We start from the raw sequence: 23,923 nt of genomic DNA, 5'->3' as shown, positions 1-23,923 counted from the left end.
TATGCATACAGCTCACAGCTCAGTCCTATGCGTGTTGACTTCGAAGTGTGTTCAGCAAAGCTTTCTCCCACGTACAGGTGTACAAGATTGCCACCTGTAAGTCTGAGTAGCTGTCCCTACTGCAACCCCAAACTGGTGTTCGTAATAGTGTTTTTTGTCTTTGCAAGGGTCCTGTTAGAATGCATTTTAAAATGCTCCTTTACGATTTGGTGGTAGATGCACTCTTGAATTCTGCACCAAGTGAACTTGGAGACTGTTACGGTGGGTTTTTGTCTGACGAAATATCTGTCGGGTTTTGGCACAGGGAGGGCTGCATCAGCTCAACAGCACAATAGGATCATCATCACATGACAGGCTGATTGTTTACACCAGGCCTCAGACGTGGGAAGTCACCTCATCTCTCAGTATGAATTGGGAAAACCTCAGCTGGGATCATGTGAAGAAGCAAAGGAAATGGCTCCTCCAAGTGGCACTCATGGCAAAGTACTTAGTGCGATGACCATGAGCCAGCTCACCATCCTTCAACCATTGAGGATTTCTTGGATTTGCCAATTAAAGAAAGATTTGGTTTTAATAAGAGAGAAGAAATAGACTTTGGTTGGGCACTCTGGCTCCTGTTGGCTAAAGGACCAGCAGCTGCTCTCCAAGGGCCTCCTCTGGCATCGTCTACAAGATGGGAGCTGGGGCAGTACAGCTTTTTCTCTGAAGCCTGGAGTCATGTTGGAGGAATCCATGCTACAGCCCCTTCCCAAGCCAATGCTACCTTTTCTGGACATGTCAGACAGGTGGCTTCTGACATGACCTTTGCAGCACAAGAAGGAGCAACACTGCAGAAGCTCCCAAGAAAGGAAAGGTAATGTCAGGTGGAATCCTGAGGTCTCAGACATGATCAGTTCCTACCTTTCACTTAACTACAGGTTCTAGGGAGAGAATCTGAGCCCATGCACATGCAAAGCATGTGATCTACTGCAGCTCTTTGGCCTCTCCTGAAACTTTTTCCTAAATAAAACACTTCAAAGTTTAGAAGGAACAACACGACTGCTCTCCAGCCTGTTGCTTTTCCTTCCCCAGCATCTCTTTTCTTTTCTAATTCTCATGTTTAAAGCTTATTAGTCCTGAAATATTGCTGGCAGCACACACAATATGTTGTGTGAATGTGTACACATGTAGGTACACAAGTGGGGGCAGTGATTGCCTTGAAATTGGTTGTTTGTGCTGTGATTCTTCATTTTAATCTTAATAGATGTTTGTAGGCAGGGGAAGAACAGAGGATACAAGATTTTATCATTGATAGTATATTGTAAAAAAATCAATACAGGTTTTAATTAAGAAAGAGGCATCTGCCTTGGTCTGCAGTCTTTCTGAATCACAGCCACTCTAAAGAAGGGATGTCTGCATCAGAGGCTGTTGACCACTTCAGAATCCTAAAGCAATTTGCTTTGTCTCCATACAGCTTGCCCACACATTAGAAAAAGGAGGGTAAGTGTGTGCTGAGCGCAATTGTCAAGGTTTTCAGTACCAAAAAATGGACACTTTAGAACAGGTCAGTATTTTAAAAAAAATGCAAAAACAAAGCCTTCCATATTTTGCACCTGTTCATAGCCACTGTTTCCTAGATCATTGGCTGATGGGTTGGTGCCATTTTTTTCCCCTTTGTCACGGAGTGATCCCAAATAACTAGGGATTACTCAGTAAACATGATGACATTCTGGTGCCAAATGGCTAATCAGCTTTGGCCACATGATGATGTTGCTGAAGTCAAACCCCGCTCCTTGGCCTCACTCTGAATAGGAGAGGAGAAGGAATGTATTCCCATAGCCCGGGTAACTAAACTGACATCCTCTATCTTCCTGCACCAATGGTTGGCAACCTTCAGTCTCGAAAGATTATGGTATAAGCCTACAGCACCCGGTATTCCCAGGCGGTCTCCCGTCCAAGTACTAACCAGGCCTGACCCTGCTTAGCTTCCAAGATCAAACGAGACTGGGCATGTGCAGGGTAAAGGAGCTGCACCACTCTCGCAATTTCATTACTCCCTGGCAGTGCACAGCAAACCTTTCATGCGGATTCACCTCTAGTCATGCATATTTTTGCATGTGCATCCCCATTCTGCCCCCCAACTAGTCAACTATGCGCAACTGGAGTTGAGTGAGGGAGGGCAGATCTGGGTTACCTCAACAATACAGATGCTTTTCCTCTTCTCATAACACCAATCCCTTTGCAAGTAGTTTCACACCTTTGGCAAAGGGATCCAAGAGGACATGTGTTTTGTGGAGCGCGACATGTTCATAAAATCCATCCCCTTGTTTCAGGCCCAGCATTAAGTAAACACTTAACACTGTACCCAATGGCATTATTAGGGTTTGTGTCACCTGGTATGGGAGGCCAGCGCATCAGCCCCATGATGGACCTCCTCCCATGTAGTGGGTGGGGCAATACCCTAGGCGGGTATGCACCATCCCCCCCATCTCCATTGGTTTTTTGGCTATAACTTTTGACAGAATAGAGATATTTCAACATGGTTTGTTTCATTGCATTCTACATGAAATCACACATTGAATGATATATAACATGAGGGTATTATTTGAAAATACCAAGATTTTAAAAATTTCGGCCAGGAGTGGTGTCACCCCCCCATGCATGTCACCTGGTGCAGCCCACACACCCCCTAGTGATGCCATGGACTGTACCTAAAGCCAACCATGAGAATATCAGTTTGAGTAGCAAAATATAGGTGCCACGCCTGCCTGGGGGATAGATGTTGACCATTCCCAGTCGAAAGAATGACCCTCCCTCCATGTAATGATACAGAATTAATACTGCTCTTGCAGTTTTACCCGGTTTCCAAAGTGGCAGTGCGGTTTAGCTGATGTGCTGCCATATTTACAAAGCTTAGCCCGTAGTTTTGTACATTTCGAGCCCGTTGACACTGGTCCAGCTGCTTTCTGCTTCCTGAAGCAAAGCTGAACTGAGTAAGGAGAAGATCACTGAGGCTATTTCCAAGAAAATACAGCATCCACATGAAGCAATTCAAAGCGAAGTCCATGTGACAGCCATAACATGTAAACTGGTTCTTCGTTGACCTGCTAAATTGATTTACTTGTACGTTTTTAGTCATCATGGATAGAAAAAGATTGAATCAGCCCTCAATTCCAGCATAGAAATAAGAGAATTTCCTGGTCAAGCTCAATGAGACATACAATATATGAGTCAAAATACCTTAAGCACATAATTTTCAAGTGGATGCTTGATTTTTTTTTTTTTAATATTAAAAAGCAGCCAGTTTGAGCAGCCATGGATTGGGACTGCAGTTGGGGGGGGGGGTCCAGATCAGGATCCTTGCAGCTGATAATTACCCCCAACAGAGGTCAAGCGCACCCACAAGTGGATACCCTGTAGCATCTGCCATGCCTGTAATTCAGATCTAAAGCCTACACTGGCAAGAATATGCTTAGATCTGAATTGGTTACCTTCTGCCTTCTAATCCATTAAGTGAAATTAACATCACCCCCCTTTTGATGCCTTTGCTTTTATAAAAGGACACTTGAAACAGTTACCTAAAAAAAATCCCATTTTCTTCACAAGATCCCACCGACCAGATGTGCAAATGTTAACTTGTTCCACACTGAGCAATATTGTGCACGGCCCCCAAGAAGAGATGAGATGTAGAAAACTGCCTTTCTCTAGGGCCAAAATTAGGAGTGTCACATGCACCATCAGTCCACCTCTGTACCACAAGAAAGATAATTTTGTTGAATGATACAAGTCACATTTCCAGACATTATCACTGGGATTTAAAATAGCTCTTTCCTGTGTTAAGGAATGCATCAACCCTATTCATAATTTCAAAGAACATTGCACTCATTGGCATTACTTGTAAACAGCAACCCAGGAAGGAGTAGAAAGCCATTTGGGGGCAGTAGTTAGGATGACAGAAGCATATTAACAGAGCTCTTAATTCCAATAGCGTCTTACATAACCAAACCTCATGAAGAGGTATTAATTGTTGTGGTTCATGGAATAGCAAGGGAGAGCAACAGCCACTGGTAGTTAAAAAAAAAAAAAAAAACAGCATCACACAGTTCCTAAATGATCATTCCAACAAGGGTGTGTGCCAGTCCAGAGGTTTGGTTCAGTTTCTTGTTGAGCAGATGACACAATCTGATTGGCAGAGAAGTGTGCATGCACCTCTTTTCCACCCACTTCAAGTAACACATGACAAAATCACTCCATGTGGAGGCCTGTATGCCTGAAAGCTCAATTCAACACTCTCTTCCCCCTTTGAAGGGCCATATGTGTGGGCCTCTGCATGGAGTACCCACCTCCCATGTTACGTGATGTAGGCTGTCTTGGCAGGGAGAAGCACACACTCATTCTTCTGCCACATGAATTGCAGTGCTAGTTCAGTAGGTGTCTGAACTGGGCATTACTCCTCTGCAAATAGACATATGATGGAGGAAAAAAAACTAGTGCCTTACCAGCAGTCATGTAAGTGAGCTTCAAAATGAATGGACAGGCCACAGGTCATCAGAGAGGAAAAGGTTAAGTGCCCTTGCACTGAGGACTTGCAAGGGCTTCAGAGAAATGCACAACTTAAGCCTCACAGAATTCCCCAAGGTGAGGTATAATTAGCCCCATTTAACATATGGGAAAACTGAGGCACGGGAAATTGTCATTCATTCAGAATGAAATTGTCATTCAATGCAAAGTTAGATGCATTGCAAACAAGAAGAGTCACACAGGTACCTGGGCCACTATATCATTTGGGCAGGCTATTGGGTAGAGACACTGGCAGTACAAGAATTAAATTGCTTGCTGATGATCTCAGTGACGCAACCTTTGCTGTGTTCTGTTGGGTGCCAATTTTTAGTAACAGTAGGAAGGTATTTAAATTGTGCTGCAGTTAGCTAGGTTATTTAAACCATTTCCTACAGTGAAATCCTATGCATGTCTACTCAGAAGTAAGCCCCACTGAGTTTCATGGAATTTACTCCAGGTAAGTGTGTATAGGATTGCGGCCCTAATGGAGTCGCTTTGTAAGGTTTAATAAGGAGATTGTTCATCCGATTCAACACAATTCCTAGATGAAAACTCCAGGATGAGTGCAATGAACTCCTTTTGTACAATATGGGCTTAGACCAGACAGCAAGATAATAGTTGTTAACCATTCATTGTATGTGACAGAGACACTGAATGCATGCAAATCCCATTGAAGTCAATGGAACTTTAGAGTACAGTTACATACTCAAGTTCAATGGGATTTGGAGAGATTCACTAATGGAGGCAGGCTTATTTCCCATGATTACAATGGTGATCTCTATTTAGAAAGCATACTTCCAAACACACAGAGCCATAGATAAGAAAGACACTGGGAACATCTTGGAGAATTCCACTGAAACCAGTGGAATCTCAAGCAACAGAAAACTGGAATGGATGCTAATAGGTGATAGAAGCAATGGCACAGTCTAAAGCAGGGGTGTCAAAACATAAGGCCCGGGGCTAGATGCGGCCCCCGGAAGCTTTATATCCGACCCTCAGGCTCTCAGCTGCTGAGTAGTGATTAGGTGCTACTACTGAAAAGCAGCCTGCATGAAAATTGGGCACCCTCATATCTTGAAATATGATCAAGATTTGGTATTGTCATTTGCAGTTAACGAGTGTTTTGTGAGAACAAAGTGCTGATTTCTGGCCATCTGCTGCTTAATAATGTCACTTTCTGTTTAATGACATCACATCCGGCCCTCAGCAGGTGCCCTGAATGCTAACTTCGGCTCTCTGAATAAAACGAGTTTGACACCCCTGGTCTAAAGCATGTTCGGCAAATGTGAGCCCCACTGAAATCAATGAAACTTAAGCGTATGTAAATGCTTAAATCTTGTTGAGTTCAATGGAATTTAACTGATGGCTTTATAAACATATCAGCATTCAGTTCTCAGAAGGATATATTAAAAAAAATCAAATAAACAGAAATTTCGATGAACAGAATTGACACACATGATTACAGCAGCAATAACCGAAAGAGTAACTGAGGTTTAGATAGCCAGAGGGAATGGGGGGTTGCGGGTTGGGAGGAAATATTCCATAAACATATATTCTGCAAAGGGCATTGCTCTGGAAACTAATTTTTGATTTCACTCTGCTTACAAAAATGTAGCATGTACCACTGTTACGGTTTTTGGTCCGGCATTGACCTAACCACTGGTATACCGAAGGACATCGTTTTCCCTATTTTAAATCACAGAAGAAAATTATCTGTACCATTTATAGTGTAAAGTCATGCAAAACCATGCTCAAAACTAAGCCGCTTAGTTTTGGCAGCATGAACAAAACCGTGTTTTTATAATCAACCGTATGAAATGGTGCAGAATGACTACCACTAATACCAGCATGCAGTGCAGCCATTGGTGTTTTGTTTTTGAGCTAGGAAGCTTTGGGTGTATAGTGAGATATACAAAGTTTTATGTTTACATTACAAGATGAAGCCAGCCAGCCAGCAACTCCTCACCCCGCCCCATCCCCCCACCCCCATGGAGAATTTTAAACTGGCTTGTTTGAAGGGGTCCATACTGAATCAGAAATCCCGTCCCCCGTTGAAGAGAGAGGCATAGAGCCACTTGGGGTAAAAGGGTCGGTATCGGTGTCTGTTTCGCCCTCCGCTAAGTAGCGCTTCTCCTTCATCCAACTTGATCCCCCATTGGGCCCAAAAGGGAAATCATCTCTCTCTTGGGAGATGCTGAATCCACTTGGTGAGCGTTCAAGTTCCTCGTGGTTGACAGAGAGGAGGGATAAAGGGGTGTCGCTGTCTCTCGTCAAGCTGTGTTTCTGCTTTGAAGAGATTCTGTCTGGAGGTGGGCTCTGGAGGTCTCCGGATGGGGACCGGTAGGAAATATGGGGGTCAATTAACGTAAGGATAGGCAAAACTGTCGGCCTTTCGGCATACGAAGTCGAGAATGGTGTGGTCTGAAACCTACCCGAGTTTTGCCCACCCAGTGGCAATGAGAGTGAACCGCCACCAGGATCCTGCACTGAGAAACCAAAAGGAGTCACTTTGTTCACTGGAACGTGGTGGAAACTTAGAGGCAATTCAGGAACGGAAGGCTCCGAGTATTTGTAAAGGATGGATTTCAGTTCAGCATATCTGTTGTCCTCTGCTGGGGATAAAGTTCCTTTTGAAGGACACACGTCAGTGACTTGGACCTGCAGCTGCTCCATGTGTTGCATGTGCATATCAACTAAAAAATCCAGTTTCTTCCCCATGTCATGGACCTGAAAGAGAACAGCCACCAGAGTGAAAAATAGTGAACTGGCCATCACTTTTGAAAGTGATGGCCAACCATGAAGAGGAGCTTTCATAGTAGGTTGTGAGGGGGAGGAGACTTTCACACTCAAGGTCTGTGCCGGTTTTACACTAAGGTTCATTTACCTGTATATCTCAGTTTCTGCCTCGTGGTAAATTTCTTTTACTTATTAGTTATTTAAAAATATACAAAGGAATAAGGCCAGGTTAAATTAAACATACACAAAGCAAACAGTGTAAAGTAAAATGAACAAAACATACCGAAGAAAAAGAGCTATTACTAGATCGTATTTTCAACAAATACTATAAATAATTCGTTTAAATTGAATTAAATTAGATCAGTGGTTCTGAAACTGGTTTTTGCAACCCATCAGGGAACTGGAAGAAGGCCATTCCCCCTTAATGGGAGTGACCAAGAAATCGGCAGCAACATGATCACCACAATTGCGCTGCTGCTGGGTAGGAAAGGGTCTTTAAAAAAAAAAAAATTACCTGGGGGTTGCTATGGCTCTCCGGAGGGTACAAGGAACCTGTGACCTCATCTGATGCCCACACTCTGCCTCCAAAGTACAGTAAAACGCAAATAAAAAATATTTTAATATTTTAATAAAACAACCACTTCTGGTTTCACAACAAAAACCAGAAGTGTGTTTTTTTTTCTTTGCTTTTTACAGCACTTTGAAGGTGCAGTGTGGGTAGTAGAAGGGGTCACAGTCTCCCCTGACCCTTCAGAAAGCCATAGCGATCTCCAGGTAAGTTCAATAATCCCTTTCCTTCCCGGCAGCTGGGTGATCGTGGCAATCACACTGTCGCCCCCTCACCTCCTCCGCAAACACTTCCTGGTTCTTAAACTTTCCCGAAGAGTTTGAGAACTGCTGAATTAAATAATTTTGAGTATTGGGCAAACTCTGCATCTTTAAGGGCTGTTAAGGGCTGAAGACCAAGGAGTTAGATATGAACCGAACCTGAAGAGAGTTTGGATGGGAGGGGGGAAAAAAGGCCACCAGTACAAAAATTAAACAAAGCTCCGTTTTAAAGAAAGACATAATGCCAAGAGCTAACAATTTCATACCTGTCTTTCAACTCTGACAAACTTGCCCATCATACTTTGGTCTTCAGGATCTACTGTGGGTGCTTTGGCTATGTAGGGTTCATTCCTAAAAATGAGGAAGGATCTAGGTTAGGGACAGGTAAAATCCCTATGATTTCTGCTTCACAAATGATTGACAGAAGCAGATATCTAATATTCATGAGAGGCATGTTTTTCTGAATTGTACATATGTATCCTGTTCCAGGCATCAAAGGGGACTAGGTATTTGGGGGGGGGGGGCTTCCATGCAGGCCCTCAAAGGAGTCCTCAGAATCTGAAGAGAGAGAGCAATGTCCTTGGGCCAGGTCAGCACATCTGGCTACTGGGGATCCCCCCCATAGAGGGGGTTTGTGTTTCAGATAGGCTGGGGAAGTTCAGGTCCTGCGCTGAAGAAATTCCCCATCCCCAGTCTGCTTTCTGTCCTCTGTCTGCCACGTTATTCTTAGAATGAAGAAGCACTGGTCCCAGAGTCATGCTGGTTTGGATACTGGTGTTACCGTGCATTTTTCTGATCTAAAGGCAAGGATAACTGAGTTCCCATTGCACACTATTTTCAACTGAATGGCACAGAGATCAGCTCAGATTTGTACATCCATCAGGCTGCTGCAAGCCATTAGATCTAACATAGCATGTTTGATGCTTTTTGTTCTACTGTTCTGTTGTTGCCTCCCTCATCTGGCCTTGAATGCTGGCCTGTCAAGTTACGAGGCACACCTCCACTTTGGCACATGCTAACAGCCCTGTCAACTGTGTCGGCACAGGTCCAAGGCCAGATCCCAGACAGTATGCATGGGGGGAAAGATGGAAATGTGTAAGCCTGTTATCAATGCGCTGGACACAGAATAATTTCACCTTGGAGATTGTTGTGAAGGGTAAGAGAAGGTTCCTCCCTTTATGGATTTCCTATGCTTGGGAGTGGATGGAGGTCCAGGTGCAAAAATCATATCTATTCTGAAAGAAGACAAAGATAGGACATGATGAAAGGCCTGTGATCTGTTCATCCAATCAATTTATAACCCATCCCAAGGTCTTGGGTCAGATAACTATGTTAAAATCCCCTTTTTTGTTTTACAGAATTGGAAGTTGCCTTGATGGACCAAACTTTGGTCAAAAGCAGGATATGAATAAATAAACAAGGTCAGCTTCAGGTGAACCTGGAGAAAGCAAACAGGGTTGTTTTCTTGGTTTCTGCACTGTAATGAGAACTAGTTTAGAGCAACGGCAAAGAGATTGAACATTGGAGAATGTGCTAGATTCATACCTCACCTTTGCATGGACAAATTAGGCGGCCCAAAGCAATTTAGGGCAAAAATGGATGTGGTATTTTAAGTGAGATAAAACATATATTCACTGCCTTCTGAAGCCCTGTTAATGGATGAAATTACACAGTGGGAGGGCAAGAGCTTGCCAATGAGCCCTGACCTAGAAAAAACATCCCATTGCTCCCAGACACAGTGCAATTCCCCATGCTGACAGCATTTGTCTGCAATGACAAGTGTAGAGGGGAAAGATCCTTGCTATGATCTCTAGGACACTGGGCATCCTTCCAGACTGTGGGGAAGATCTCTTCCTGGTGTAGTGGGTGTTGTGGCTGACAAATGTGACATGTGTAGGGGGCTGAGGTTGTGGCTTCAGGGGCACATTGGTGCAGGGGTGAAACCTACACGCATGCTCTCCACTGCCACCATCTGGCCTATTCACATATATGAACAGGGCATGAACCATTTACAAATGTGAGTTAAAACCACTTCCTCCATGCTTAGAATGCCTGGCTTTGTTCGTTCTGCCTTCTTCCATCATATGAAAATGACAATTCTGGCCTACTTTATGGGGTTGTCATAAGGATTACTGAGTTAATGAATGTGAAATTGTGAGCTCATTCTGCTGAAAGTATAATCATCCCTGTGAAAGGTTTGGATGCCCTTGGAAAGATACCATTATTGTTGCCCAATTGTATTTTCTATAGAAGGCTGTACCTTCTGCATACCTGCTTGCCCTGCAGCTGGCCAAAGGCATTGCTCATGAATAAGCTGGCAACCCTACCAAGCTCCCTAATTCATAATGGGAACCATTGTGCCCACCCCTGCCAACCAAGTAACTATGCCTTCAGTGTCCCTTACCTCCCTTGAAGGTATTTGATTCTGGTTAGCATGTCCAGGTGTCCTGCTGAGTATTGCTCTATCACATCCTTTACATCATAAGGCCTCAAAGTCTCCTTGAATCTCTTCTTATAGAGGCGGAACTGTAGTATTCTGATAGGAAAAGGGAATGTTTTAATACCAGGACTTCCCTTTGCTGGTTCAGCGACTGTAGTAGAGGAAGGTGTTCAGTTCAGACTGGTGCCCAACATAAACCTGTCATTACAATATAAAGTTGTCCAGTGGACAACATAACATAACCTGCAGTTGAGTTTGCTGAAAACCAACTATTTCATAAGAATCTAATAATCCATTTAGACCAGGGGTGCCCAAACCCCAGCCCTGGGGCCACTTGCAGCCCTTGAGGACTCCCAATGCAGCCCTCAGGGAGACCCCAGTCTCCAATGAGCCTCTGGCCCTCCAGAAACTTGCTGGAGCCCACACTGGCACAACGTAACTGCTCTCAGCGTGATGGCCAACTGTTTGACTGCTCGCATGAGCTGTGGGACGATGGCTCCCTCCACTGCTTGCTGTTTCACATCTGTGATGCAGCAGCGGCAACAAAGGAAAGGCTGGCCTTACTTTGTTTGTACCTTTTATAGGCCTTGAGCTATTGCAAGACCTTCATTCATTCATATAAGTTTGACCTCTAGTATATTAATTTATGGAAATTTATTCAAATTTGAAATGTAAATTAATTCTTTTTTTCCCCCGGCCACCCAAACAATGTCAGAGAGATGATGTGGCCCTCCTGCCAAAAACTTTGGACACCCCTGATTTAGACTATTGCAGCAATCCCAAACCTTTCAGTGCTGTAACCCACCACGTCCTCCACAGTAGATCATGACACAATGTTCCCTGCAGTGCCACAATGCCTTATTGGGAGCCCCTGGGGGCCACTTCTTGGTCAGGTCATGCCCTTGACCCATTCCATTTGCCTCTGTGGGTCCCAGAACGCTCTGCAGAAACAATCAGAAATGACTTGCTACTGAAAACCAGAAGTTGCTTCTACGGGACATTCTGGGGCCCATGGAGGCCAATGGAGTGAGTGGCAGGCCCAGTGTGACTCGGAAGTGTTCTCCAGTGCACATGGGGTCACATTCCATTGCACATTGGGTCACGACCTATCAGTGGGTTGTGACCCACAGTTTGGGAAACACTGGACTATTACAAAGTGCAGTACCTGCAGCTTCCCTGAAAGACAAATGCAAATGCAGCTAAAAATTGAATGTTTATGATAACAGAGTCATTAAATTTGAAATATTCATCAAACATATTATGTCCAAAGAATCTTAGCTGCACAGGCTGCATAGAACCCATCACTGAAAGCACTAGCTGCACAGACCTTGCACATGGCATTGCGGACTCCCTTTCAAATCCAGCACAGTCCCTTGGTCAACTTTTTCTTTACAAATTTCTGGGATGAAGATAAGTTGTCCTTTCAGATTCTTCATTTGATGTCTCCAGATCCAGGCTCTCCTAGAACGTGATCATCAACAAAGGCAGAAGGCAACACACATGAAATTTACCTGACGGCTCGGATAACTACTTTCAGTGTGGGGATCATGTCTTCGATGAGGAGTTCATTACTGTACCCTCTATCTTCTGCCAAAGGATCTCCAGTTCCAGCATCTAAAAAGTTACCCAATCACCCACATGGAAAAAAGAAAGATAGAGAAGACTTCAGAACAATGTTAAGCCGATCATACAGCAAACCAGTTTGGGTGACACTCTGATCATCCAACCAGTCCCATGAGATAAGATGTGTGTGCTGTGGGCAAGGAACCAGTTTGGCAATCAGAACATCATCCAAACCAGCCCATGTGTGCTCATGATATTGTTACCACATATCAAACCCAAGACTCTCAAAAGTTCTGCAAGCCACCAGTGAAGAAGTCAGTGACCCTTTTAGCTACTCAGGGCCCGATCGTATCCAATTTTCCAGTGCTGGTGCAGCTGTGCTAATGGGGCATGCACTGCATCCTGTGGTGGGGAGGCAGTCACAGAGGCTTCCTCAAGGCATGGGAACATTTGTTGCCTTACCTCGGGGCTGCATTGCGGCTGCACTGGTGCTGGAAATTGGGATAGGATTGGGCCCTCACTCATCTGGATGTCAGTCTGCACCATAATTTTTTTTTTCTTCTAAAGACGGTCTTAAAAATTTGCTCTTTTACAAACTTCAATTCACTGGGATGCATTAACAAAACTATGACATAAGTATGTTAAATGTAATCTGATCAACATTAAGGGTGGCTGAGCAGCAGTTTCAAAATGTGTTAATGGTGTTCAAGACAGCAGTACCAAGGAGTATTTATTCTCAGATAATTGATGCAAGGTTCAAAGAATACCATCAAAGGGGTGGTTCAATGCTTAGCAAAATCAGATGGTAATGTCCACATGGGCCTGAATCACTCCAGACTGCAATTCTTTAGCTTTTCCCCCTCCCCCTCTTTTAAATATGTGTGGGTACTGAACTAGGGTTGTCCTTCAAGTGCAGCATGGACAGTGTCCTGAATAGGTCAACCAAGTTTCACTGCAGTGTCTCACTATTCAAGGGAGATATCACATTGTATTTTGCGTTAACACTATCTAGTCCCTTATAAAATGGGCACAGAGATCGAGCTGGAACTTGAATATGAGACACAGAATTATTCATTTCATTCCAATTTCTCAGTGCTGGAAATCAGGAAATCAATTCCTGATTTCATTCCAATAACTCAGTGTTCATTAAAGTAATCGCATTACCAAAATATAGGCCAAATTACAGATAGACAGCTAAAAGGGTCAGTACTTAACCCAGCCATTTTCAACCAGTGTGCCACGAATGATCCCCAGGTGTGCTGTGGGTATTTGGGAGAGGGTCATTTATTATTTTTTTTATTGAGTAAAGATATGGGAAAAGGAACCAAATATACATGGGTTAAAGGTAATACAAAGGGGAAAACATTGGGAATTCGCAGAACTGCAGTTATTACCATTTTAAATCACCATAAAAATTAAAAAAATTAATTACTGCTTTCCTCCATTCTATAATGTTAATACAAATTTAACAAAAATTCATTCTAATCTTGTCTATAATTGTCATAAACATTAATACGTTTACTTTCATCAATTTCAATTTTACTTAATTGACTCTTAAATCATTTGTCTATCCATCTATAAAGCGGGTTCCATAATTGCTGTATTGTTTCTATCTTACCATCCTTCAATCTTTCAGTTAAGACATCCATTTCAATAATCTCATATAATTTCTTAATCCACATATCTATAATGGGAATTTCTGAGCTCTTCCACATCTGAGCATAGATTAATCTTGCTGCAATAGTTGTATACAACAAAATATGTCTTGTATCATTATTACAGCTTTCGGGAAAAATATTCAACAAGAATATCTCTGGTTCAGAAGGTATAACACATTTAAAAATATTTTGAATATTTATATGTGCTTTTCTCCAGAATTCTTTTGCCTTAGGACAGAGCCACCACATATGGTAAAAACATCCTTTCGCCTAATTTCATTTCCAGCATTTATTGCATATGCCAGGATACATTTTTGCAAGTCTATCTGGAGATAGGTACCATCTGTAAAAGATTTTATAGATGTTCTCTTTCATCGTTATTGCTTTGATTATCTTCATATTTCTTTTCCAGATCTGATCCCAGTTGTTCATTGTTATATTACACCCAATATTCTTTGCCCACAGGATCATCACCTCTTTTACCGACTCATCTTCCATTTTCATATTTAACAAATATTGGTACATCTTCTTAATATAGTGTTCCTCATTTGATAGAAATATTTTATCAAATTCTGCTTCCACTGTGTAGATTCCTTCTTTTTTGTCTTCCATCCATCTTGTTTTTGCTTGTAATTCTGTCAGCCAATCCAATTTAATCCCTTTCTCCAATAACTCTTCTTTTGAATAAAGATCTGTTTTATTGTCTAATAAGTCGTCATAGCTCTTATTTTGTGATTCCCGTATCCACATTGGCTTTGTATTAATTTCTAACAGTTTGACCCATCTCAGGATTTTCCCATAAACTTTATATCTTATTTGTTCCCAAACAAATAACAATGCCCTTCATATCAAATGTTGTTTGAAGTAACTGTGGTACTTGGCCTTGTCATAAATCATAAAAGCATGAGGACCAATCCGCAAATCATGTAATTCTAATTTCAACTCTCTAAATTTTTCCAATTCTGCCCAGTCTTTTATCCAGTTCATTGCTGCTGCATAATAATAGATTTCCCCATTAGGCATTCCAAGGCCAGCTCGCTCTTTAGCATCTTGCAATAGTTTCATCTTCACTCTTGCTTTTTTTCCTTGCCAAATAAAGTTGGCCATAACTTTATTCAATTCTTGGAAAAAGAATTTCTTTAATATCACAGGAATTGTCTGGAATAGGAATAATATTTTCGGTAACACATTTATTTTTATTGTTGCTATTCTCCCCAACAACGATAAATTCAACCTGTTCCATCTTTTTAAGTCATTCTTAATCTCTATCATTAACTTTAAATAGTTATTTTTCATCAATGCACTGGGTTTATCTGTTAAGATAATACCCAGATATTTCACTTTATTTGTTGTAGTGATACCAAATTCTTGTATTTACTGTTTCTCTTGTTTTCCAATGTTTTTCACTAGTAGTTTCATTTTATCATAATTTATCTTCAGTCCTGCCATTTCTCCATATTCTGTCAAATTATCTATTAAATATTTTAAGGACTGCTTTGGATCGTCAAGAATGAAAGTAAGGTCATCTGCATACGCCTGGATTTTAAATTCTTCTTTTTGGACCTTCACTCCAGCAATTCTTTCATCCCTTACTATATTGTTCAATACTTCCAGAGTTAAAACAAATAATAATGGAGATAAAGGACATCCTTGTCTTGTTCCCCATTGGACTTCTATCTTTCTTGTTGTGTCACCATTTATCTTTAATCTCGCTGTCTGTTTTGTATATATCTTCTCCATTATCTTTCAGAGTGCGATACCATAGTCTTTCGAGACTGAAGGTTGCCAACGATCTCTATTATCTTTATAAACTTTGGTCCAAAGTTCACCTGATGCATTTGTTGTATCATAAAATTCCAATTTACTCTATCAAATGCTTTATGTGCATCTACAAAGATTAATCCTAATTTCTTCTCTGGGTGTGCCTCAAAATATTCTATTATATTGTTAATAACATTATTTTTTAGGTGTTGTTTTGGTAAGAAGCCCGTTTGGTCTTGATGTATTATTTGTAGCAGGACACTCTTTAATCTTCCAGTTAATATTGATGCAAAGATCTTATAGTCCGCATTTAAAAGAGAGATCGGTCTGTAATTTCTAATTTCTATCTTTTCAGTATCTTGTTTGTGTATTAGCGTAATTAATGCTTCTTTCCATGAATCCGGTATATTTCCAGTTTCCCAGATATCATTAGCCAAATTCTTAAATGGTAATTGTATAATCTCTTCAAATATAATATTCAGCTGGAATTGCATCTGGTCCTGGAGATTTCTGATTTTTCTGTCTTTTAATTGCTCTGTTAATTCTTGCATGGAGATTTTTTGGTCCAGAATTTCTGTTCTGATGTCAGTTTTAACGTATCATTTTTAAGTAGGTAATCCTTTTGCAGATTAAGGTCTATATTCTTATTCTTATATAGTTGTTGATAGAACTTTTCTATTATAAGTTTAACTTCTGAGGGTTTATGTTTCTCAATTCCATTTTCATCTATCAAGCTGCTTATAAAGTTCCTCTGTTGTTCTTTTTTCAGTCTATGTGCTAGCCAGGTTTATTTGCATTTTTGAAATAATTCTGTTTAATTAGTTTTAATTTTTTCTCAATTTCTTCCATTTTTATAACTCTGATCTCATGTTGGAGTCTCTGTTATCTTGGCATTCTTCTCTAGATGGATTCTCTTGGAATTCCTGCTCCTTCTTCTCCAGTTTTAAAGTTAGTTCTTTAAGACATTGATTATCCCTCTTCTTTTTCCTTGCTGAAAATTTCATCATAATTCCTCTAAAATATGTTTTGCTTGTATCCCAAATAATTTGTGGTCTTATTTCTGGGTGATTATTTATTTTAAAAAAACCAACTCATTTCTTCTTTAGCTAATTTTACAAAGTTCTTTTCTTTCATATCAATAATGTTCAAATCTCCAGAGCCCTTTCCTCCAGGATTTATTAAGTTTTAAACTAATTGCATTATGGTCTGCAAAGGTAATATTTCTGCTTCAAATATATCTGTCTTTGCTGTAATCCAACACATATCTATTCTGGACCATACTTTATGACGTGTTGAAAAAAGAGTATTTTTTTTTTCTGGATTGTGAACGCTCCATGTAACAATCAAATTAAATTCTTCTGCCAGTTGTAAAAAAGATTTAGGTAAGTTTCCTCCTTTCTTTTTCCTCTTATTTGATCTATCTAAATTCATGTCAAATGTCGAATTAAAATCACCCAGCAAAATCAGGTCATATTCATGCAAGGGAGACAACTTCCTACGTAATTTTTCATAAAATTTTTCACGTGAATCATTAGGAGCATATAGATTTACCACTAATAATTTCTTCTCCAAATACATAATTTCTACCATCAATATTCTGGTGTCTTCATCTGCATAAATCAATTTTGGATTCAACCAACATTTAATATATAGGGCTAAACCTTTCTTCTTTTTTGTTTCTGCCATAAAAAAAAGTTTGCCTAATTTCTTGTTTTGTAAAAGCATCCAATCTTTTTTTCAATATATGGATTTCATGAATTGCTATTAAATCTTTATGATCTTTCTCTAACTGATGGAATATCCTCTTTCTCTTTTGTGGTGAGTTTAGTTTGTTAAGATTGATAGATAAAATATCAAGTTGGGTATCTGGCATCATTATTCTATATTTTTCTTTTTTCTTTTCACTTCTCTCTTTGGTTGGGACCTTTGTGGTTTAGTTTTAGTAACTTCTTTCTTTTCATTCATCATCCTGCTCTTCTTCCTCCTCCTCCTCTTCTTCATCTTTTAGAGTATGATCTAATCTTTCTTCTAATTCTTTCTCTAAATACATTGTGTCCTCCAGGGTCTCTTTGTTTTTTCTTCCACCATTATTATTTTTACTTACATCTTTTGGAGAGTCTTGTTCCTCTTCATCCTCTCTGAAGGTCTTCAGGAAGTCTCTCATTTTCATTATTGAAGTGATATTATATCTTTTTAATTGATATGTAAAGACTAAACCTTCTGGCTGTAGCCATCTGTATCTCACATTCTCTGTTCTCAAAAATGATGTGAGGGTCCTATACTGAAGTCTGTTTTGTCTTATACTCCATGGGATTTCCCTTAAAATTCTCACAGAGTTTCCCCCAACAGTTAATGTTTTCTCCATCAACGCTTGTTGGACCATATCTCTCACTCTTTTCTGTGTGAACTTCATCATTATTTCTCTTGGGAAATTGTGAGTTCTTGCGTGTAAAGATCTAAGTCTATACACTACTTGTAGTCCTCCTTCATGAAGTACTATCTCAATCTCAGTTTGCTCTTCTAACCGGTGTATAATTGTTGATCTGATATCTTCTTGTTTTCCTTCTGGATAATTCTGAATGCGCAACATATATCTTGCCTGTTCAAGCTCCAGCAGCATCACATTTCTTTCTAGCGTTTGGTTTCTTTGCTCTGCGGTTTCAACAGGTTGGGTGAGTTGCTCAATCTTTGCCTGGTCAATTTTTACCTGTTCTTTCACCCTGTTCACCTATTTCTGATTTCTATTGACTTTTTTACGTGTCTCCTTCGCCATCTCATCCATCTCTTTCAGTTTAATTGACAATTGGTCCAGTTTCCCCATCAGGTTTTTATCTGGATCAGAAATGTGAGTCTGCATCTGCCTTGACTCTTCATGAAAGTCTCTAAGAAAATCTGTAATTCCTACTTGGTTTCTTTCTTTCTCAAGAGTCAGCATTGTCTGGATCATTGAACTCAAGGTTGGAGATGATTTGTGTCCTTTTATTGACTCTTTCCTAGAGTGCTCCATCATATATTAAAACAAAGGAAGATGAGTAGAAAACCAAAGATAGTGTACGCAGACCAGTATCTATCAGCCTTATGCAGGTATCTACTATAACAGTTCAATAAATCAGAATCTGAATGTTTACAATATTAATCTCTCCGTTTAATGCTTGTTCATCACCCACGCAGATAGAAGGTCTCTTCAACTCAACTTCCTTCAGAGTCCCCTTTACTTCTTCTCCTCTTAAAGAGAAGAGGGATACATTGTATCAAAATTGTAACTATCTTCTTTCTAATATAATCTAATATAATCCTTCAATACTTAACAAAATAATCCACTCGAATTCACTTAACTCCTCTCACAATCCTTTTTACTGCATAGCTTAACTAATTAGTTCCAGAGTATCAATTATCAATAATACAAAATATTTCTTATATAATTTCCCCACTAGATGTCTTCCTACTCCATGATATCCTTATAAGGTGCTACAAATATCCCTTAATTGTCTGTTAATTGTTCTTTGTTGGTTGTTGATTGGTGCATAACAGAGCAGGTTCATTCTGTTTTTTTTCTCAGACTCTTGTTCTCTTGATTAGTCTTGTTTAGTCTTTATAATTGTAAATAAACTCAAACCACACAGTCTTTGAAGTGGGTTTCTGAGGGGGTGAAGAATTCAGATACCTCTTCTCCTCCTCCTCTCCTCATTAATAAGATCCCCTTAGAATTTTTAAGCAACTACTTTTCATCTGCCCAGTTACCTCTTCAAAGACACCACATCTCAAAGCTGTTCTCACTCCTCCAGATCGTAAATTAGAAAAACAGCATTTTCTCCTTCCTTAGAACTGCAGTCCAAGCGATAGAGGGGAGGGGAGGAATCCAGGCAGCCTCTGCCAGTTAATGGCTGACAGAGTTCCTTCACTTCGTTGCTGAAGAGACAGGTTCTGCCCAACCCTAGAGGTTGCTCTCCCCAAGGGTTTGCTAACCTGGAGTCTCAAGCACTTTCCTGGCTTCTCCTAGTCAGAAATAGCCCCTCCAAAGCCTTGAAGGGGTACCCAAAGCTGAAGGTCCGACGGAGCTCATGAAAGCTGCGTCTTGTTGCCCAGACTGTAGCTCCTCCCCCTGGGAGAGGGTCATTTATTAGTAGGGTCATATACTCTAGCAACTGTTACCCTGCACGTGCCCGATCTCATCTGATCTCGGAAGCTAAGCAGGGTCAGGCCTGGTTAATACTTGGATGGGAGACCGCCTGGGAATACCGGGTGCTGTAGGCTTATACCATAGTCTTTCGAGACTGAAGGTTGCCAACCATTTTTTGGGGGGGAGATGTTTGCCCCCCATTGACAGCACAGTGTGCCTTGTCAATTGTCAAAAAACAGATGGAGTGCCTTGACCATTTTAGTGCCTTGCCAGTGTGCCGTGAGATGAAAAAGGTTGAAAATCGCTGAATTAACCACAGCCCTTTCTTTGCTCAGTCAGTATTTAAGATTTAAAAGTTTTGTTGCTGTCCCTCAAATTTTAGAGTCAGAACAGGATGTCAGAATTCTGAAATTCAACATAAAACAGCTGAATCTTTCCAAGTTAAGGACGTGTGCAAGATTTCATTACAAATCTAGCTGAAACATCAGAGGGAATCTAGGGAAGAAAGAACCAAAGGCAGTTTGTAAAACAATCTGGAAGGAATTAGCAAATAAAATAATTCAACTTGAACATTTACCTTCTGAGCTTTGCCAAAATGCATACGCTTTCATTCGGAATGCAGTGCGCAAACGTTCCCTATTATTCAAGGCAACACTCTTAGGTTCTTTAGAAGGACTTTCTTCAATTGCATCTACATTCAGAGGGGTAAATAGCTTGCCTTTAGTATTGGTACCACGAACCCGATCCAAGAGACCCAGCTTTTGGCTAAAAAAATAAGGAAAAGGGATCATTTTCCCCCCTCATTTTAATGTAAATCTGTAAAATCAACCTTTATGTCAAGGCGTTCTTAACGCATCACATCCCAAACAAACCGATTTGTGATAGAGGTCACTACGTATACATGGCAGCTGACGGTATCTGCGAAGCTCCTCAAACATGGTTAGAAAAGAGAGAGAAGGAGAGGCTCCCTGAGACAGTAGGGTCATTAGGGTGTGTGTCACCCGGTGAGGGAGGCCAGTGCATCACCCCTATGGCGGACTTCCACCCGTGTAGTGGGCAGGGCAACACCCTGGGCAGCGAGCGTGGTGATGTACAATCGTCCCGCTGTTGTTGTTTTTTTGGCTATAACTTTTGATAGAATAGAGACATTGCAATGAGGTTTGTTTCATTGCATTTTGCATGAAAGCACACATCAATCGATATATAACATCATGGTATTATTTGAAAATACCAAGATTTTAAAAACCTTGGTGAGTAGTGGTGCCACCCCCACCGGTGTGCATCACCTGGTGCAGCCCACACCCCCTTAGTGATGCCACTGGCCTGAGGTTCGGTCCTGCCACTTGCCTGAGAGCCATGATCTTCTTCTTCCTGTGTTGCCAGAATGGGGTGGTGGTCTTGAGCTCTTCTTTCTCTCATGACTGTCTAAGCCAGGGGTGTCAAACATAAGGTCCGGGGGCCAGATGCGGCCCGTGGAAGCTTTTTATCTGGCCCTCAGGCTCTCATCTGATGAGCAGTGCTGAGGTGTTACTTCTGAAAGGGCAGCCCACATGAAAATTGGGCTCTCCCATATTTTGAAATATGATCAAGATTTGCATGTTTTCTCTTATGCCATTTGCAGCTAATGAGTTCCTAAGTAAGAAAAAGTGCTTACTTATGGTTATGACCTGTTTAATGACATCGTTTCCTGCCCAATGAAATCACTTCCAGCCCTCAGCAGGCATCATAATGGCTAGTCGGCCCTTGGTTTGAAACGAGTTTGACACCCCTGGTCTAAGCACTCATGTGCTAAGGACAACTTCCTGGCTGCCTGATCAAAACTAGTGCACTTCAGGGCAACAGATAACCATGCAGCTGGAGGGAACTTGTGCTCTGTGGTGGTGAGGGGACAAGCAAGTAAGCTCACTCACTGCCTGCGACATTCCATCCCTTCCTTCCAACCATTCCCTGGCCTCTTCTTCCTGTCTAACTTAAAATTGCGTGTGCGATTTTGGGGTTCTGTTCTGTCACTTGCCATCCTGGCACTGCCTGTCCTTTCTTCCAACCCACGATCACACTCTGAATCTGGAGTAACTTCTGTGCTCCTGATCAGTAAGCTTTTTCTTGGGCTCAGCGCTGGTGGAACATCACAATTATGAGCCCTCAACAGCGCAAATGGACTCCATACACATTCACATGCTAGCGTGCTCACATGCTAACTGTCTCCTGTGCTGTGACTTTTCAAGTCACCACACGATGAGATCCCTATGGTACGGAGACTTCTGAAGAGGCCCATCACGCAAGTCACTGTAATTCTGCCATGTGGTCAGTAAACAATAATGTCACAGCTAGTCAGATGTGTGGTAACACTGGGGTCCACGATGGGTTTGGACACCCTTAAGCAACCCACTTTGTAGCAATTGGAAACACTACTATGCGTGAAGTCCATTACTATCCCTACAAACAGGCAACATAAGAACATAAGAACAGCCCCACTGGATCAGGCCATAGACCCATCTAGTCCAGCTTCCTGTATCTCACAGTGGCCCACCAAATGCCCCAAGGAGCACACCAGATAACAAGAGACCTGCATCCTGGTGTCCTCCCTTGCATCTGGCAACACAGCATATGAACAAAGCAGGGTGTCAAACAATATTGGAATTCCATCATGTTAGACAGCCATAAAAATATAAGAAAAGCCCTGCTGGATCCAGCCAAAGGCCCATCTAATCCAGCCACAGCTGCCCACCAACCGACCCTAGGAAGGACACAAGCAGGAAAGAAGAGCATATCATTCTCCCACCAATTATTCCCTGCACACTGCCACTGAACCTGAAGCATAAAGACATCATTACTAGCAACCAGTGATAGGCCAAACAACATAAGAAGTAAAGTAGCAGTGTGTTAATAGCACTTAACAAATGCAAAGAACGATACAAATCTATAGCTCATAAATGGTTCCATTAACTGGTCCAAACAGTGTGTGCTCTGCTACTTCTGGGGTAAGCTTGAGTGAAATGGGGAGGAAGGAGCACGTGAAGATGATTAGGAGGTCCTGAAAAGTTATTTCTGCATGAAGCCAGTGTAGCAATGACCTGCAGTGGGCTGCCCATGATGTTCTTGATTTCTCATTGGGTCAGTGGCTATGGCAGCCATTGATACTAAGTGCCAAGGTCTTGGCCAGGTTCTATGGGACCTCAGCTGCTGCTTGAACTCGCTGACTCCTGCAACATCACATTATGTTTTTTCTGAATGGAGGTGGCCATCACTGGACCTTGGGAATGAAACTGTGGAGAAGGAGCTCTCCGATACCATTTAGGTTTGCAATTATTCAAACTCATGGTCCTGTTCTTCTAGGGACAGGTTAACAAGCCAGTCTTCCACAGAGCTTAAAATGTTCTTGAAAGCAATTACTGGACCATGTTCCAGTAGAGCTTAAACTGTAAAACCAGTAAGATTTGAAAGTCTTGAAGGAGGATGGCCAAGGGTTACATGGTCTGCATGAACCCTGTCAGATGTTTTGTTGTTGATGATGACACTTTTTGCACTTTAGAGCACACAGAGCAGTTCACATACCATAGTCAAAAACTCTTATTTAAACGCTGCAAGATGGAGCAATATTATGTCCCAGGTGGTGTGCGGAGACTGAGAGAACAGTGTGCGTTGCCCCCTAGTCAGTAGCATAGCAAGGGTGGGGCAGGGGTAGGGGTCTACCCCAGGTGACAAGTGGGATATCAAATGCACCACTGAGCAGCTGGTAGACCTGGTCTCCCTCAGAGATCTTAAGGTGAAGGCTTAAGGCTTTAAGTGGCTGCACAAAGCCATGGGTAGATCAGGCCTTCACCTTTGAGAGGTTGCTCAAAGCCATGGGTATACCTGGCCTCCATCCTGAAATCCCCATAGACCTGGCCTCCACCAAGGGATTTCAAGGCAGACGCCAGGCCAACCCTTCACTTAGGCCTATCCTGGGTGTTCAATATCCGAGCTATGCCACTGCCCCTCGCTAGTTTGTGATCAAGGTGACACAGAGCTGAACCAGAGACTTTCCAGCTCCTGTTTTCAGAACAAAACTCAGTATTATTAAAAGCACAGCTGTGCTGCTGACGATGGCAGTCTGTGCTATGTGCTCCTTCTCTGTAACCTATAGTTAAATGGCTTCTGACAATGACACATTGTCAGTTTCTCTGCATGCTTCAGTCAGTTATGTGGAGTAGGACAGAGAAATACACAGAACGGTGAGTTCAGGACCTGGGTAAGTTTTACTACATGTTTGGGACAGAACTTAGTGAAGAGCTGTCA

General features: G+C 41.7%; 1 protein-coding gene and 2 pseudogenes across 1 annotated transcript; 1 reads left to right on the top strand and 2 right to left on the bottom strand.

Annotated features, from left to right (window-relative positions):
• Positions 1-1,896: 1,896 nt before the first annotated feature.
• LOC136650065 (5S ribosomal RNA) lies at positions 1,897-2,015 on the bottom strand (annotated as a pseudogene).
• Positions 2,016-6,537: 4,522 nt separating this feature from the next.
• LOC136647626 (potassium voltage-gated channel subfamily KQT member 3-like) lies at positions 6,538-21,003 on the bottom strand. The gene is made up of 7 exons (XM_066623269.1): positions 20,993-21,003; positions 20,223-20,410; positions 12,055-12,157; positions 10,508-10,639; positions 9,240-9,338; positions 8,370-8,454; positions 6,538-7,266 (listed from the first exon to the last, which is right to left on the bottom strand). The coding sequence occupies exons 1-7, from the start codon at positions 21,001-21,003 to the stop codon at positions 6,538-6,540; spliced, it is 1,347 nt and encodes a 448-aa protein (XP_066479366.1).
• On the top strand, positions 19,663-19,779 carry LOC136650446 (5S ribosomal RNA; annotated as a pseudogene).
• Positions 21,004-23,923: the final 2,920 nt, after the last annotated feature.

Source organism: Tiliqua scincoides, chromosome 4 (genome assembly GCF_035046505.1).
Source record: "Tiliqua scincoides isolate rTilSci1 chromosome 4, rTilSci1.hap2, whole genome shotgun sequence".
NCBI lineage: Eukaryota > Metazoa > Chordata > Lepidosauria > Squamata > Scincidae > Tiliqua > Tiliqua scincoides.
This window is presented reverse-complemented; position numbering and strand designations above follow the sequence as displayed.